The 17,196-nt window shown below is 39.3% G+C and overlaps 1 protein-coding gene across 1 annotated transcript; it reads left to right on the top strand.

The window, feature by feature from the left end:
* Positions 1–1,224: 1,224 nt before the first annotated feature.
* LOC104453748 (DExH-box ATP-dependent RNA helicase DExH5, mitochondrial) lies at positions 1,225–16,964 on the top strand. The gene is made up of 19 exons (XM_010068371.3): positions 1,225–1,788; positions 3,026–3,180; positions 3,264–3,351; positions 4,285–4,530; positions 5,333–5,428; positions 6,781–6,969; positions 7,100–7,259; positions 7,342–7,472; positions 9,972–10,139; positions 10,273–10,545; positions 11,073–11,267; positions 12,679–12,882; positions 12,983–13,052; positions 13,142–13,290; positions 14,533–14,838; positions 15,154–15,213; positions 15,315–15,467; positions 15,593–15,703; positions 15,841–16,964. The coding sequence occupies exons 2-19, from the start codon at positions 3,074–3,076 to the stop codon at positions 16,300–16,302; spliced, it is 3,168 nt and encodes a 1,055-aa protein (XP_010066673.2). The 5' UTR covers positions 1,225–1,788; positions 3,026–3,073; the 3' UTR covers positions 16,303–16,964.
* The last annotated feature ends 232 nt before the right edge of the window (positions 16,965–17,196 follow it).

Here is a 17,196-nt window from a genome sequence, read left to right as displayed (position 1 = left end):
CGATACAATTATCCTAAGCTAATCTTTGTCGCACGAAGAATACCGAGCTAATACTCCTATAACATATTTATCCCAAATCAATTTTTGTCTCACAGGTTGCTTGCCGCACCCACTCCATTATGCGGCTGCCCAAACTGTTCAAATTGATCTTCTTCCCTTTCACATGCGATCTCCCGGCATCATGCACGTGCGGAGCGCGTGACCACCCGCATGGGAGACACGGGAATTCCCAAAAGTATGCACGTCTCCTAAATCTCAGCATGGACCCAATGGATAATGGGCTTTTAATCGTGTTGTGCAAATCCACTTCCCAAACCAGGCCTAGTATTTGGATTTTCGTGTAACCACCATGGCCTGCTCCCAGTTGAATGGGCCCACCAGCCTTGGCGGCACGTGCGAACCGGGGCGTTTGCACGTTCGGGCTGATTCCAACCCGAAATTGATAGCTTCGGTTCGCAATATATTTATCTGAAGATCTAATCAATCAATTTCTAAATTAAACCAATATAGTTTAGTGCATTCAGTTTCCATGCATTCGATTTATAAAATATTTATCTGAAGATCTAATTAATCAATTTCTGAACTAAACCAATATGGTTTAGTGCATTCAATTACTAACTTCAAATTCGAATAATATTCATTTGAAGATCTAATCAATCAATTTCCAAACTGAACCAATCTAGTTTAGTGCATTCAATTTTTGTGTTAAGTTGGGGTTTCCATCATTTCCATAGAAGGATAGAATGTCTAGAAATATTTAATTCTCGTCGACAAAAATTATATCCTTTTAGGGAATAGGGAAAAGCATAATGCAAATGGATGTTTGCATAAGGTGCAAAGTAAAAGTTATTGACTTTTGAACGTGGTTTGTAAATAAGTGATCATTTGATAATGGACAAGGAATACCTATTATTCTCCTAAACAGAATGAATTGAACACATGATTCCATTAGTTTACTTTTTAGCCCACACGGTTCTTGATTCGTTTTTATATATTCTATTTTCTGGAAGATGTATCAAGTATAGTGTTGAGTCCACTTTAAAAAAAATTGGCAAAAGTAGCCAGTGCCCAGTGGATGGGAACAAAAGGATTCAATTGCGCAGTACGGGGAAACACGACGGGAGAGAACTCGAATAAACCGCGACCGCAGGGACGAAACAGCAAATCGGACTTTTAGCTTTATATTTATTTATTTTGGACGCCCCCTCGGTCGAAAGCTGCAGGACCAAGCCATTGACGGACGGAATCGGGGGGAGGAGTCGTTCCTCCTGCGAATAAAAACCTCGGCAACGACGCCGTCTTGCACGCGCACTTGCATGCCCTCCTCATCTCCCTCCGCCCTCCTCCGCCCTCCCCGCCTCCGCACCCCCGCCGCTCCGCCGTCTTCCCCGGAGCTCCGACCCCTCCGCCCCCTCTGATCTCCCTCGCGATGAAGGACCGGCCTCCGTCGTCGCACGGCGGCGTGGGCGTCTACATCCTCCCCACCAGCGCCTCCGCTCCGTCATCACCGTCCCTAACCACTCCTCCTCCTCCTCCTCCGCTCCGCCGGCTGCGGCGGCGGCGGCGGCCTCCTCCGCCGCGGACGCTCCCACTTCGCGCGGCCACCGCGGCCAGCCGGTCCCCGTCCCGAGCCCCGCGAGAGCTCCCCCGACCGGCTCGGCGGCGCAGCAGCGGCAGCAGCTGCAGCAGCAGCTCAACAAGAGGAATTACCCGCAGTACAAGTCGGCTCACGGCGACGGCTTGTCGGAGGATGGGTCGGATCGCGAGTTCGAGTCGTCCTGGTCGCAGGTGTGCTGCTCGAGTCGTGATTTTTCTGCTGTTGCTCTGTTTAACTGACTGATATCCTGGGACGAAATGGAGCTAAATTACGCGTTGGAGATGACTTAGGCACGGCGTGCTTTATGTTTTCTCCATTGTCAATGCATAGTCGATACACTTCTTCGAACGCCTTGGCCCTTGGGTACTGCCCGACGTTTTCCTTTCGCTTGTAACGTCGTGGTTTGGTTAGGTCAATGCCTTATTTTTAGATGATTTTCATAGCAGAATAGACCATGGAGCATTGAGAATCGTTATGCTTCTACTGTGCTAGTAGTTCATCATCTGGGAGGCTGTCAATTCGAAGCATTCTCTAAGCAACTCATGCTAGGCTAAAATTTGTGGATTAGCTGTGGGCAAATCGACTCCGGAATCTGGAGTGGAAATGGTGGCTCTTTATCTTCATACAGAGGCTCTGCATAATGTGGCACTGGGTTTCAATTGATGTACTATTATGCTTTCTGTCTTTTTCCTCCTTATATTGGGGGAGTGGCTTTACTTAAAAGTACCTTTGCAATGGCTAATTTTCAAAATTGAAACTATGAATCAGATGTTTGCCATCATGACCAACATTTTGATGGTGGAAATGCTAGAGAATATGAAAACTTCAAATGCCAATCGAGTTGTGTTTGGTTACTGGATGGAGTCTGTGAATTTTACCAAAGTAACACTCTTCATTCACATATCTGGAGAGGAATGATGCTCATGTTGAATGGTTTTTTCCTTAAAGACAATATTCTTCAGCTTCTCCTTGTGATGAATTTAGATGGTGTTGAAGGGTACACATTTTCAAAGCATGTCATACATTCCAGCATGTTCATTCATTCAAATGATGATTGCGTGAGTTGGTGACCTTTAGTTTTCTTAGACATTAAATGTTGTGAAGGTGACATCACATAAGTTAAACTGCCTTGTTTAGAGAAGTAGTAAGTATCGGCCTCTTCATTATTCATTTTTGAGACCTCACAGTTCTTTCAGATAGAGAGCAGCAAATGGTTTTGTATGAATAGGGGGTATAGAGATTTCCTGGTTGCCTGGGAGACCTTACCATGATTCGATTGTTGTTACTGGGAGCATCTTCTGATAGGAGAACAAATGGGTTCCTGCTTTGGCGGTGATAATGATGAAAAAATTAGACAATGTTTTGATTATAAACTGTATATATAGTGTGCTTCATTCATCCTCATTCTTCCGAGCCATGTTTTAACAGGGTTCAACGTTTTCTAATGGTATTGATGGGTGGAAACGGAAGCTAAACATGCTTTTGTGCAATAAAGAAAAGCAAGAATTGGTCTCAAAGGACAAAAAGGACAGGCGTGATTTTGAGCAAATAGCAGCTCTGGCGAGAAAGATGGGTTTGTATAGGTATGTTATGCAACGGCATTGATAATAGCGTCCACCTATCAGTTGTTTGCTGATCTGGATTCTAAACTTTAACTCTCTTGCAGCCAAGTCTATGCAAAAGCGGTTGTATTCAGCAAGGTTCCTCTGCCTAACTATAGATTTGATCTGGATGAGAAGCGTCCGCAGAGGGAGGTACAGTACATTACATACTGTCATGTTCTTGCTTTTTTTTTTTTTTTTTTTTCCCTTAAATTTTCACTGACATCTTTACAAACAAAGTTCTCTTGGATCCTAGCTTATTTTGGGCTGTTGTTTATGGGAATTTTCTAAAATTGTGTTTCCTTTTTAAATGAAACAAGCCCAAGAAAAAATGTTTGGATCAGCTTTGAAAATGTTCCTCATACGAAAACGCAGAAAACTTAGTTATTTTCAGTGTTTCTTATCCAAAGGAAAACACAAGATTTTCGTATGCGCAGGTGTGCCCACTCTCATCATCCTTGTGTCAACATTTTTTTTTCTCCCAGCATTGTACTTCCATAATCACACATTTCCCTCCCCTTGAACTTTTGTGGGGATTTTCAAGCTTTGAAGCAAGGGTTCTTGTTTTGGTTGTTCTGAGCGCTTTCTCTCTCTCTAAGAAAAATAGACTCTGAATTAAGTTAATGCCATGATCAGTTTATTTTAATTATGAGCGATTAGTTTCCATATCTTGTTAATATGCGCATTAATTGGTTTGAGTAATATATAATACTCAAATCTCTAATGAGATGGTTGAGTAGGAATTGATATTGACATGAAATTGATTTAGTAAATGGTAAAGGCATAATCAAATATGAAAATAAAATTTTCTTCAGGTTTAAATTTGTACATATACCAGACATGTCTTCAAGAAAATAGCACAATGAGAAAGGTAGACGTTTTCATTTTATTTTCAGTGAAAGGAAAATTGATAATTTTCGGGAACCAACTGGGCCCTTTGCTTTTCTTTTTCCTTTTCTTCATTCTCAGGTTCTGGTCCATATTGGGATCAATGGTCCATGGCACGCCTTTTCGCCCATATCATTTCTAGTTCCTCTATCAGTCATTTTGACATCTTTCTGAGTGTCTAACAACACGGATTTGCAGGTGAGCTTACCTCTTGGTCTGCTAAGAAGAGCTGAGGGATATCTAGGGGAGTACTTTTCTCAGAAGCCTAGATATACTGAAAGCTCTTCATATAATTCCTTTTCAAGATGCAGTAGTAGCAGTAGTATTGCTACTGAAGAAGGGCTTTTTGAACAACCAGAGCCACTGGCGTCCAGTAAGTACATGATAGAGAAAGTTCTTGCTCGGAGAAGTTTGCAACTCCACGAGAAGCAGCAAGCTTGGCAGGTTGGTCCACTTTTGAAATACGGAGCCATGTCTTGCTTTCCTATTCATATGTTTCAATTTTGTACTTATTGGACCTCAATTGTCCATTACTTCATTGACAGACTTGGTAAGAGGCTGATTACCATTGGCTAGTATTTTCTTAATGGGTAACTTTAGTTTTCCTTGCTTCCATAAGAGGAAAATTGTGGTGATGAGTACCAACCTTTACAAGAAGCATGTAGATTTTTGAAAATTTATTAGTTGCGATAACTGAAAGTTATGATGGACGATTTCTACCCCTCCTAAACCGATTCTCCCCGTTCACAAAGTCTTGGAGAATGCGGCTCGTTAAGTTCCTCAGCTCCTTTTTATCCTTAGAGCCATGGAAAATTTTGACTGTTGTTTCTATTCCGTTATTACCCACATCATGCATCAATTCTATCTTGATTCAGAGGATATGTTTTGAGAGGTCAAAAGTAATTCCTCAATTAACAATTTCTTGGACATTGCTGTGCTTCACTCCCGGTTGCATGTTTGTACTTTCCAGAATCACAGTCAAAGTCGACTATGCAAAGCCATCTGACTGCAGTTGATCTTTTGTTTGCCTTTCTTTTCTTGCTTGTTTGCTAGTATGAGTGAAAGCCTAAGTAAAATTAAAGAACTCCGGTTTTTCCGGTTTATTGTAAATTTGGTTAGCTGTTTATGATTCAAAAGTTTCTTTAGCTGTTTAGTTGCAGAGGAGCGTGAAGACATAATGCTATAGTTCTTCTAAATACTTCTTGTCAGATCATTACTAGAATGTTCATTTTGTGTTCACTTGCAGGAATCTCCACAAGGAAGAAAAATGCTGGAATTTCGTAGAAATCTACCTGCCTATAAGGAGAAGGATGTATTATTAACAGCCATTTCGCAAAATCAGGTGAACTGCTATTGATTTTATGATGAGTCTCCTCTCAATGATTTACATTTGAAATAGTGACTAAATCCGAAAAATTTAACAAAACAATGGTTGTTGGTAGAACTTAATTGATTTAATTCTTTTACATTTACATTTAGTGTTGATTGTTGTCCCTGTGTCTTTGAATCCTGACTTGTTTCCTTTGTTTATTGTATGCTTTGTGTATAAGACTGTCATAACCAGAAGCACGTGCCTTGTAGAAACTAATTGCTTCAACGTTTGGAAGAAAGAAGTTGGGATATTGTTCCGTTATTGCTTTGGCAATGGCTGATGTATGTTGTGCGATCTATCTGACTGTTGATTGAATTACATGCTTTTACCCCTTGTCTGGGAGTCCTGCTCTTATAATTTCTGATTGGGGTCCTGTTGAGCTTTCAGATGAGATGATACTTTCTAATTTGTCTTGTTGCTTATTTTCTGATGTTTGCACTTAAGCCTCTAACTGGAATCTGTTTGGCTTATGATCATTGATTAAAAGAGGACCAATATATGGTATTTATAATGTACTGTTCAGGATGTAGATAGATTTCTCAATGATGTATTCCATCCTATACACAGCAGAAATAGCAAGTCTTTGAGTTTTTAAGTTTTGGTTGGATTCCTGGTTGGGTCATGGTATATATCTGCTGCTTTCTTAAGGACCTCTTTCTACATGGTTTGAGAGATGCCTGCATATTATTCCCATATTCTTCAACTTATATCTGTGTATCTCTATGTCGATTATTTGATGGAGGTTGAACTTTCATTCTGATTCCATTAAGATGTAGTCAGTGACTAATTTTTTCTTCTATTTCAGAAAGGGTGTTTCCTCTTAGGAGTTAGTGCACACAGCCTTAGGGAGTCAGTGAGACCTTACTTGATTAAACTAGTTCTTGCTTTATCTTTTATTTCTTGGGTGACATGGTTGCGAAAATCTGAAAGAGTAATGTTGAATATGTATTCCCTTAGGTCTGGTTTTTATAACTTTTGTGAGGCTTTCCTAGTCATTAGAGTACAGTTATTTTGTAAAGCTGTCACTAGGCCAGCCAATCAATTTGGATGAGAGGCCTCAGTCATGCTTATCTTTTCTTGAGATCTATTGCTGATTTGTTCTGCTGATATCTTCTTGAATAATTAAGCATTTTTACCCGCACAAACACACTCAAGCATGCATGTGCCCATTGGCAGAATGGCAGTTTCATCTGAAATCAGTGGAATTTATGGTGGGCCTGTGTTTGTTAATAATGGTTGGAAGGAAGAGTTCTCATTCTGTATAATAAGACTAATTGTGCCGTTGTTTGCATCTTATGATTGTAGCTCTCAAAATTTTACAGGTTGTTATCATCTCAGGTGAAACTGGCTGTGGCAAGACTACACAGATTCCCCAATTTATTTTGGAATCAGAGATAAATTCTGGACGTGGAGCACTTTGTAACATCATATGCACACAACCAAGAAGAATATCGGCCATGTCTGTTTCTGAAAGAGTTGCTTCAGAAAGAGGAGAAATATTGGGTGATTCTGTGAGTTTTCTGTCTGATACTGTACAGCAAGATAACATGTTCGGTCTTGAATAAGATACTATTGAAGGATTTGCAAGTTAATTTCTTGAGCAAAAATGTAAGGAGCTCTTTCTTTTATCCCTTTTGAAAGGTTGGATACAAGGTTCGGTTAGAGGGTATGAAGGGCAAGGATACACGCCTTCTCTTTTGCACCACAGGCATTTTGTTGAGGAGGTTGCTGGTCGATAGAAGCTTGAAAGGTGTAACTCATGTTATTGTTGATGAGATTCATGAACGTGGAATGAATGAAGGTACATGGTTTGTTTGTTGGAAGCATTACGTTTATGATGATAAGAAGATATTATTTCTAATACTGCGCATATCTGGTGCTAGATTTTCTGCTTATTGTCCTTAAAGATCTACTTCCTCGTCGGTCAGAACTGAGGTTGATTTTGATGAGTGCTACCTTGGATGCGGAAACTTTCTCGTCCTATTTTGGTGGAGCTCCAATAATTCGCATTCCGGTAGGTTTCTAAAGTGAGGATTTTTATTCTGTTTTTTTCTGGTTTTGCATACGAGGACAGCATTATGCACTTGATTGGCCGCTTAATTACAGGATTGTTGATTCTGCCTACATTTAAGGTGGCGGAATGAAGAAATGGGATGAGATAACTAGAGTGCAAGACCATATAGTTTTTGAATTCTGAAACTTGAAACAATAAGTGCGAGGGAGTATAGTCTTGGAAGTTCTCTTATTCATGGATGCCCTCAATGGACACAAGAGATCAAAGGCATGTTGAAAGGGACCTTAGACACCTATCGGAAAATAGAGTTGTGGAAAACGGCGTGGAAGATATTTACTAGGAAAAGGGACATACTATCTAGTTTATCCATTGTAACTGTTAGGTAACAAAGAAAGATTTTATTTTCACAGCATTTCTTGCCTTCTTTCTGAAAAACCATTCTTTTCAGTGCTCCTTTCTACTTTTTCCAACAGTCTGTTAGTGATAATCTACCTTTTCCCCCGTTGTTCATCATCTCTTTATTTAAATGAACTCTTTGAAAGATTAGTAATGAGGGAATCAAGATAGCGTTTTCCAATAATTGTACACAAGCTTCCATTGTTGACAAGTTCAAATGCCTAAACCTCTGAATGCTACTTCACATGCTTTACTAAACTAAGGTTTTCACCCACTTTGTGAAGGATGAATGAGAAAGAAAAGTCATTTTCCATTCTTATCCATTAAGTTTGTTATTGAGACCTCTGAGTGTTGAGGTTGAGCATTGAAGGGTTCACACTCTCTTCTTTAAGGAACAAGTTTAAGTCATGCCATAGGCGAACCTCTTTTCAGTTTATGCCTTAGGCATCTGTGAAGAGACTTCTTAGCTTTTGGTATGTCAGTGGGGCTGAGATGATGGGCTTATTGACCTTGAACCTTTGGGTTCCGAGTGGATTAAGTGGCTATGGTTCAAAATAACCATTTTGTAGCAGGCGTGAGACTCTCATGGTAATTCTCAGAGGGGTTAGCTTTGTTGGTTGCCCCTCTTAACCTTTTTACTTATAAAAAGCCAAAAGGCAAACAACTGCAAACCAACCCTTATCCCACTAAATGTTGTCGGTATATGAAACCTCTTACATCATTGCGCTTGATCCTTTACTAAAACTTCTTTAAGCTCTAAATACTTCATTTCATTCCCTCTTGTTTCTTTCCATGTTAGTGTAGGTCTTCCCCTGCCCCTTATAACCTATGTTTCCATCCCTTGCTAACATCTACTCACTAGGGGATCCTATAGGTCTTTGTTTAACATGGCCAAAGCAGCCCAAGCAACATCTTATCCTTGATTGGGACAACACCTATTTTTCCCAAATAGGTTCATTTCTGGTGTTGTCTTTATTCTTGTTCCAATACATTTGACAAATCATTCGCTTCTCCATCACACTCAAGAACATCAGTTTTGTTTGGCCTCCTTTAGCACCTAGAATTCTTGTATTAGCTATTGATGAATATATATTACCCCTGTTATATGATATATGGGAGTGGTTTGACTTGAATCCTGGCCTAAGACCTTGTAAAGGATGAGTTTAAAATCATTGGACCAATGCTTGATTTTTCACAATTGACTTGTTGAAATTAACGTAATACCAGAGCTGCCAATGAGATTGCCTTTCTTGGTCCCTATGGTAAGGTACGAAGCAGCTCCTCTTTTTGGAGAAATAATCAGTCAATTAGTCATTTGAAGCTTATAAATTAAACATTGACAATCATACATTGAATTTCTTTTGCCAATTGCATGAAAGGATGCTGTAATTATTCTCTTCTTGTTGGTGGCTAACTTGACAATGTGTGGGAATTATTCTCTAAGGACAGAATGGCACATCACTCGTCCTTCAAAATGGATGTTGCGCACTCGTGACCAATGATTTAGCAGAGACATTTCCAGTCCGTTTCCAAACTCCCACTGCTTGACTGTGTCTATTTGATTTGACACTCAACCTGAAGTTGGAGTGCTTTGGACATCCTAGTGTGATCTATTTCGTTATTGAGATCTATAATTCGTCTGGGAAAAGTTGCACTGTTTCTGTTTGTACTGTATGGTGGCAGAAAACAATAATGGTTTTGACAGATCTCTGGACTGTCTACTGTCCTTTTTCTGGCATGTTGGATTCTAGGAGTGTTGCAGTTTACCAATTTGGTCTTAAGAAGTTCGTGTCATGCCTTCATGTATTTTCTACTCACACTATTTTGTTGTCACCTTGTCGTATAATGAGATTTATTCTTTTTTCATGGTCAGAGCTTGACTGTTATATGTCCATTGCAATTCATCTTTCTCTGCTAAATGTGTATTTCACAGCAGTCCAGCAACAACAATTATTTTCGTTTTCTGAGGCATCAACAAGTTGTTTGCATTTTAGTTTCTGAAACTAGTGTACTGCATCTTCTCACAAACTACTGTTACTTACCAAAACATGACAAATCTTGAAAATCTGGGCTCAGCTTTCCTTTTTATTATCACTTGATTAGGGTTTTACATACCCAGTTCGGACTCATTTTCTGGAGAATATACTAGAAACGACGGGCTACAGGTTGACTCCTTACAATCAGATAGATGACTATGGTCAAGACAAGATGTGGAAAATGAGCAAACAGGCTCCTAGAAAGAGAAAGAGTCAAATTGCCTCTGTTGTTGAGGTATACTAAATTGACCTTCTTAAATTCTCGGTCCATGTGTGTGTGTGTGTGTGTGTCTCTCTCTCTCAATCTCTCTCTGTTTTTTTTTTTTTTTTTTTTTTAATTTCTAATTTTTTCTCGTGATACTTCTTAGGAAGCACTTGGAGCTGCAGATTTGAAGGATTATAGCCCCCAGACTAGAGAATCTCTCTCGTGTTGGAATCCCGACTGTATTGGCTTTAATCTTATAGAATATCTGCTGTGCCACATATGTGAGAACGAAAAACCGGGTGCTGTGCTGGTCTTTATGACAGGATGGGATGACATAAGTTCACTGAAGGAAAAACTCCAAAGTCATCGAATATTGGGAGATCCTAATCGAGTTTTATTGCTTGCATGCCATAGTTCAATGGCCAGTTCAGAGCAGGTAATATGGGTTCTCTAACGACAGATAATTGAATTTTGAAGGAAAAGCAAAAGGAGAGATCTGCTTGTCTTATGTGTTCACATTTTTGCACTTTTGTAAATTTGCACATATCAGACTGATTGGGAAAGAAAGAGAACAGTAACTATCTTCATTCATACAAAGGAGACTCTTAGCAGCTGAAGCAGGATATTTTTTTACCTTGTCTTGTGGCTAATTGTTTGCTGTTCATCTTTAGGGTACTCTCTAGTTGCAACCTACCAAATAGATTAACCTTCTAAAATTTAAAGATGGTCACATGCTGGACCTTTTCAAGAAACAGGATTTTATTTTGTAACTTTCATCTGGTTGGACATGCCCTAGTTTTGCTTTACCTTGATTGTTTTGACAATATGTTTTGCAATCAGTACATTTACCTTATTCCTCCCATTTTCTTGTTTTCGTATGTGCCTCTAAGTGCTTTGTCTTCCATGATTATGTATGATTCTCTTTTTACAATATATTACATACTTTGTCGCAAACTTGTGCAGAGGTTAATATTTGATGAACCAGCAGATGGTGTGAGGAAAATAGTGCTAGCAACCAATATTGCTGAGACAAGTATTACAATTAATGATGTTGTTTTCGTTCTCGACTGTGGAAAGGCTAAAGAGACCTCATATGATGCACTGAATAACACTCCTTGCTTGCTTCCTTCCTGGATTTCTAGAGTTTCTGCGAAACAGGTAAATACTCTTGTTAAGAATCACATTGAGCAACATTATATACTATTGACAATCTGAATATTGTAGATTGAGGGTGTGAGATGTTCACTTAAAAAAAAAAAAGCGGTCTTTTGCCGTTAGCCTCCCTGCCCATCTCTCTTTTGCTTTTTCCCACCTGCTATATTTTCTTGCTCTGGCAGCTTGTACCAATTTTTGTATGACTAAGTTCTTTAATGATTCTGTTATCAAATTTAAAAAGTGTCCCAAATGTGATGAAATACATTGAAGATGTTAAAAAGTGAGAAGCCAAGTACAGAGAAATTCACTCTCTGAACATTTTGTTTATTACCTATTAAGTGAAAAAAGAAAATGTGATAAAATGCCATCAAATATATGGACTATGTTGAAGTGAGACAACTGGGAGAATTTCACCCTGTGAACATAATGTCGTTGGCAATTTTTTGAGTTCGATGTACTTAAAGTTATCATCTGTGAGATCCAATCGCTTAGTTGTTAGTTATGCATGCTCTTTGGCTAAATCCTGGAGTGAGTTTTGTTGATTTTAGGAGGTTACATGGCTGGAAGATATTTTTAGTGTTCACAAACATTTGGGATGGCTTGTGTCTGTGTGTAACTTACTGGCTTTTTTGTGGTCTCTATAGACATTGTTAGTTCCATGATGTTGATTTGTGAGCCCCTCTGAGTAATGTTAAAAACAGTTGTACTTAGAACTTTGAAGTTTTTATCACCTGATGGTCATTTGTCTGATTCTAGAAGGTAGATGAGGAAATTTCTCACGCTAGTCATCTATTCATTTCTATTTAGAGAGGAAAAACTAATCGCTAGTCTTTACAATGTAGTTTTTTTCATTGGTCTCTTTACGCACACACAATGGTTTTCAACTTACATTTTGTTAAATAAGCAAGCTAGGGGTGAGATGGTAACTGCAGCCAGAATCTAGTGGTCTATCAGCTTAAACCTCTTTCTGATATCTCATGCTTGACCTCAATAAATAGTTTTCTGGGCTTACCACTAATATTCATGGTGAGATTCTTATCTTCCATTTTGATATTAAATTCTGAGCACAATGTCCTGGACAAGTTCCTGAACTGGGGCCATCTAGAGATTCAAGTAACAGAAGTGGGGAGGGTAAATATATTTTTTGTAGTTCTTTTTTATTTTTAATCGAGAGAGAGAGAGAGAGAGAGAGAGAGAGAGAGAGAGATCCTAAGAAGTCCCCTCTCTGGACCCCTGCTGTGTGGGAAGCCTTGTGCGCTGGGACACCCTTTATTAGAGAAATTTCAATTAGTATTCATAGCGTCTGTGTAACAGAACATGTCATAACTTTCTCTTGCAAATGGTTGTTGTTTATAGTCAGAGTGTTGAACTCCTCATTGATTGATGAGTTATGAGTTTTTCTGCTCATGTACAGCGAAGAGGAAGAGCAGGTCGAGTTCAACCTGGAGAATGTTACCATCTCTATCCTAAATGTGTATATGAGGCCTTTTCAGAGTATCAGTTGCCAGAAATTTTGAGAACGCCCTTACAGTCGCTTTGTTTGCAAATAAAAAGTTTAAAACTTGGCAGTATTTCTGAGTTTCTGTCAAGGGCTTTGCAGTCCCCAGAGTTGCTAGCGGTATTTGGAAGCACTCCTTTCATGTCTCCTTTCTGTATTTTTGTCTTTAATTTGCCCTGTACTTGTCCTTATTAATTTCTGTGTTTAATTTCCATTGTAGGTTCAAAATGCTATTGAGTACTTGAAAACTATTGGGTCTCTGGATGAGAATGAGAATTTGACCGTACTAGGTAAGAAGTATTCTTATATAGTTCTGTGTCTGTATCATTTTCAGTGACATATATCTTTCAAAGTCAACCTGATCAGTGTAAATTGGCAGGCCGTTACCTTTCTATGCTTCCAATGGAGCCTAAACTTGGGAAGATGCTCATATTGGGTGCTGTCCTAAATTGCCTGGATCCGATACTTACTGTTGTTGCTGGCCTCAGCGTGAGAGATCCTTTCCTAACACCGATGGACAAGAAGGATGTAAGTCAGGCTTTCCATTTATCGAGACAGTTATGCTTCATTTTGTGTTGTTGAAGATCAGTAATAAAAAATAAAAAAAAGTTCTCATTAGAGGTGCTTGCTTGTTTGAATTTTTGCTTTGTTCTTGATTAGGAAGTCCCATGCTTTTTTCTGCTTGTTGGGGGATTGTTCTTGACTGTGCAGTCTCCTGGTGATTTTGTTGGCTACTGTTTGGGGAGAAAAAAAATGATGTGCAGTTTTCATTGTAAATGATCTCCATATGTTCCTTGATTCTTATTGCTGTGAGTTAATTGTCACCATATCGCAGTGGAAAAACAGATGTTTTGTGGTGTTTGGATATTGCCTAAGCAGATTGTACTATTTTCCTAGGCAAATGTTTTAGAATTTGGAGGATCTCTCTTCTAATTCATATTTTCTTGCTAATAACTTGACAGCTGTTTTCCTAGTTTGTGTCGTTCCATTTCGCACATGCCACTGACTGTTTACAGGGAACAACAAATTCATTTATAATAGTGTAGAGTGGCAAGTATAGAAGTGCTGTGCAGCATGAGAGTCAAACTGGTGACCTCATGTTCAAACAAACATGCATTTGGACCTCCAGACCAAGCTGTGTTCATATGTAGATCTCGCTTTATTTACGTGTAATGACTGAATATCAATCAACAGTTCAACTGGTTTAAGTAGTCACATGAGGGGTCCATATGCCAATGTGATTTTGTAAAAATTGATCTCCACAAGATAAATTGTTACTGTTTGCATGTATGCATGCACACAATCAGAAGTCTCAATCCTACTATGCACATGTGCATGCACACAGTCAGAAGTCTCAGTCTTACTCTGCACATATGCAAACAAATGCAACTGTTCAGTGTCACACTTGTGCCCTTTGTGCTAAAATTTTGAGAAAGCCAAGGAAACAGAAAGAAATGTAAACTGAAACTGAAAAAACAAATGAAAGTAGCTTATGTAACTTGTTTGCCTCTGGCACTGTTTCCCCTATATTTATTCAAAGATGCAGGTTATTGTCGGTGTTTAATTCAACAATTTCTTTTTTCACCATGCAATTGACATTCTTCCATTAAGAAAACCAGTAAAAATCTAGTAAAAGCAGATCTTCATTCTTTCAGCTAAATTAAGGTTGAGATATCTCATGCTTTTCTTTATGCATATTTAGAAATTACAGTAGATACTAGATAGCATTTGTGCTTTTGCTTGATCCCTTTTCTTATGTATTGTTTACAGTTGGCAGACGCTGCAAAAGCACAGTTTTCTCGTGACTACAGCGATCATCTTGCGATTGTCCGAGCCTATGAGGGGTGGAATGATGCTGAAGTGGATTATGCTGGATATGAGTATTGTTGGAAAAATTTTCTGTCAGCACAGTCCATGAAAGCTATTGATGCTCTTCGGAGGGACTTCTTCTCTTTGCTTAGGGACACTGGCCTTGTTGATGGAAACACAGCCACCAGCAACCAATGGAGCCATGACGAACATCTCATCCGTGCTGTTATATGTTATGGCCTGTACCCTGGTGTTTCTTCTGTTGTGGTAAGTCAGAGATTCGTGTGCAATAAATTTTTGTACTGCCTCCCTTCATTTTGACAGTTGCTTCAAAGTTAATCTATCAAAACAGAAAACAAACTTGGGCGTCATCTATATTCTATTGTGATAACTTCTCATGTCCTTATAACCTTATTTTAAGGGGTAACAGATATTTACTTGATCTGTAAATTCGAGATAGTTGAAAAGTTGTTTCAAGATTCATACTCTTTACACCTTAAAGCTTATGTGGAATAATCTTGGGCTGTTCCAATTCTCTCGAACTCATTGGTTTTTAAAAGCTAAACTTGTGTCTGTATGCAGCACAATGAAAAGTCGTTCTCCCTAAAAACTATGGAAGATGGCCAGGTGCTTCTGTATTCGGTAAGTTCCTGTTTATGACAAATTTATATCTGCATTAAAATGTTAATTCAGTACCTGCACTTTTGGGGATCTAATCTTTGTGCAATAATTTATTTGGTCAGAACTCTGTCAATGCTCGGGATTCCCAAATCCCTTATCCATGGGTAGTCTTCAATGAAAAGATTAAAGTGAAATCTGTTTTCCTCCGTGATTCAACAGCTGTGTCAGATTCAATGCTTCTCCTATTTGGTGGAAGTTTCTCTAGGGGGGATATGGTACACTCTCTTACACATCTCCGACAAAAACATTTAAGCACCAATGTGCTAGCTTTCTCTTCTGGGTACCTCTTTTCCTGACACGCTTTTGTGTAACTAATTGATACTAGTTGGTTTCTTAACAGGATGGGCACATAAAGATGTTACGAGGATATCTGGAATTTTTTATGAGTCCTGCAATCGCAAACATGTACGCAAGCATTAAAAGAGAACTTGATGAACTGATTCAAATGAAGGTGAGAGAATCATTCTTGTTATCAAAGCGAATATATCCTTGTGGCATAAGCTTATGGTTGCCTATTTCTTTAGAGTGTAAGCATAAAGAAAATGTAGTCTTATCAGCCATTCAAAATAATTGATTTCTGTGCCGCAGCTACATAATCCCAGGATGGATATACACTCCCATCACGAGCTCCTATCTGCTGTAAGGCTGCTGCTTGCAGAGGATAAAGGCTATGGTAAATTCGTTTTTGGCCGTCAGATTTTGATGCCTTCAAACACGACCCAGACACAAGTGCAGCCAACCACAGTCTCACGCATCGATAGTGGCCCTGGTGGTGATAATTCGAAAAGTCAGCTGCAAACACTGCTCACAAGGGCAGGATATGCTGCCCCGACCTATAAGACAAAGCAATTGAAGAACAATCAGTTTCGAGCAACAGTTGAATTAAATGGTATGCAGATCATGGGTCAGCCATCCACCAATAAGAAGAGTGCAGAGAAGGATGCAGCTGCCGAGGCTCTGCAGTGGCTGATGGGTGGTACTCAACCGGGTTCTGGATACATTAATCATATGTCAATGCTACTGAAGAAAAGCAAGAAGGACCACCATTAGCTCAACAATGGCGATGCATTATTCAATGATTATACCGCGCTAAAATGCTGAACTCTTGGTAAGAGTTTTTGGTTTCCGAGACTAAAACACTGCTTCATCCTTGAGAAGTTTTCCACATGTGGATGGTGGTTAATCTGCCTTTTCAGAGCTCCACTTTTAAGTTCTTGAGCTCAATTGTTTGTGGAAGGAGAATGGATCTTTAAGGTCGGGCAGTATGCGTGGTCACTTGGATTTTGTAATAGCTCAGATTTTTAAGATGGACTTGGTTGTATTGTAAGAGGGTTGGGTTAGAGCTCAGAATTCTGGAACCGAGTGCGTGTTTTCAAATGGGGTATTGGATCAGAATCAATTCTATGTATCATCAGTCAAAGGGTTCATAGGAGCTGAGGGCTAGTCATCTTGTAGATACTGCAATCTACAATTATTGGATTTGTACAGGTCTTACAATTAAATTGAATCGAGGATCTCTGGATTTGGAATTTGAGGGCACTTTTGGCACCTTCCAACCCCTCGTGTCCATGCTGATGGATGTAAATCAATTGAAACATGTGGCTGTGAGTTAAGGTAAAGTTTGCATTGGCCGTGCACATTATTATGCTTTGCACTATGTGATTATCTCGTCACTCTTTTGAGTTTTCTAGAATGAAAGTGGCTCGCGTTCATTTGGTTCACTTCTCTCAAGATGGTCAGTTAATTTGATGGTGCTTGTTCCTTGATTTAGTTTTCTTGCCTTCAAGTTCTAGAGTCTGATGAAAATTGCGGACAGAGAGAAAACTGTCATGCTCCGTTTCGTGCATGGAGAACCTATTTAATCATGTTAAAGACGAGGGCAACCCTTGGAATGATTCGAAAGGAGATACGTATAGAGGATGTCTTTGTCTTGCCTGTTTTCTG

Source organism: Eucalyptus grandis, chromosome 6, assembly GCF_016545825.1.
Source record: "Eucalyptus grandis isolate ANBG69807.140 chromosome 6, ASM1654582v1, whole genome shotgun sequence".
NCBI lineage: Eukaryota > Viridiplantae > Streptophyta > Magnoliopsida > Myrtales > Myrtaceae > Eucalyptus > Eucalyptus grandis.
Note: the sequence above shows the minus strand (reverse complement) of the source record. Positions and strands in the feature narration are given on the sequence as shown.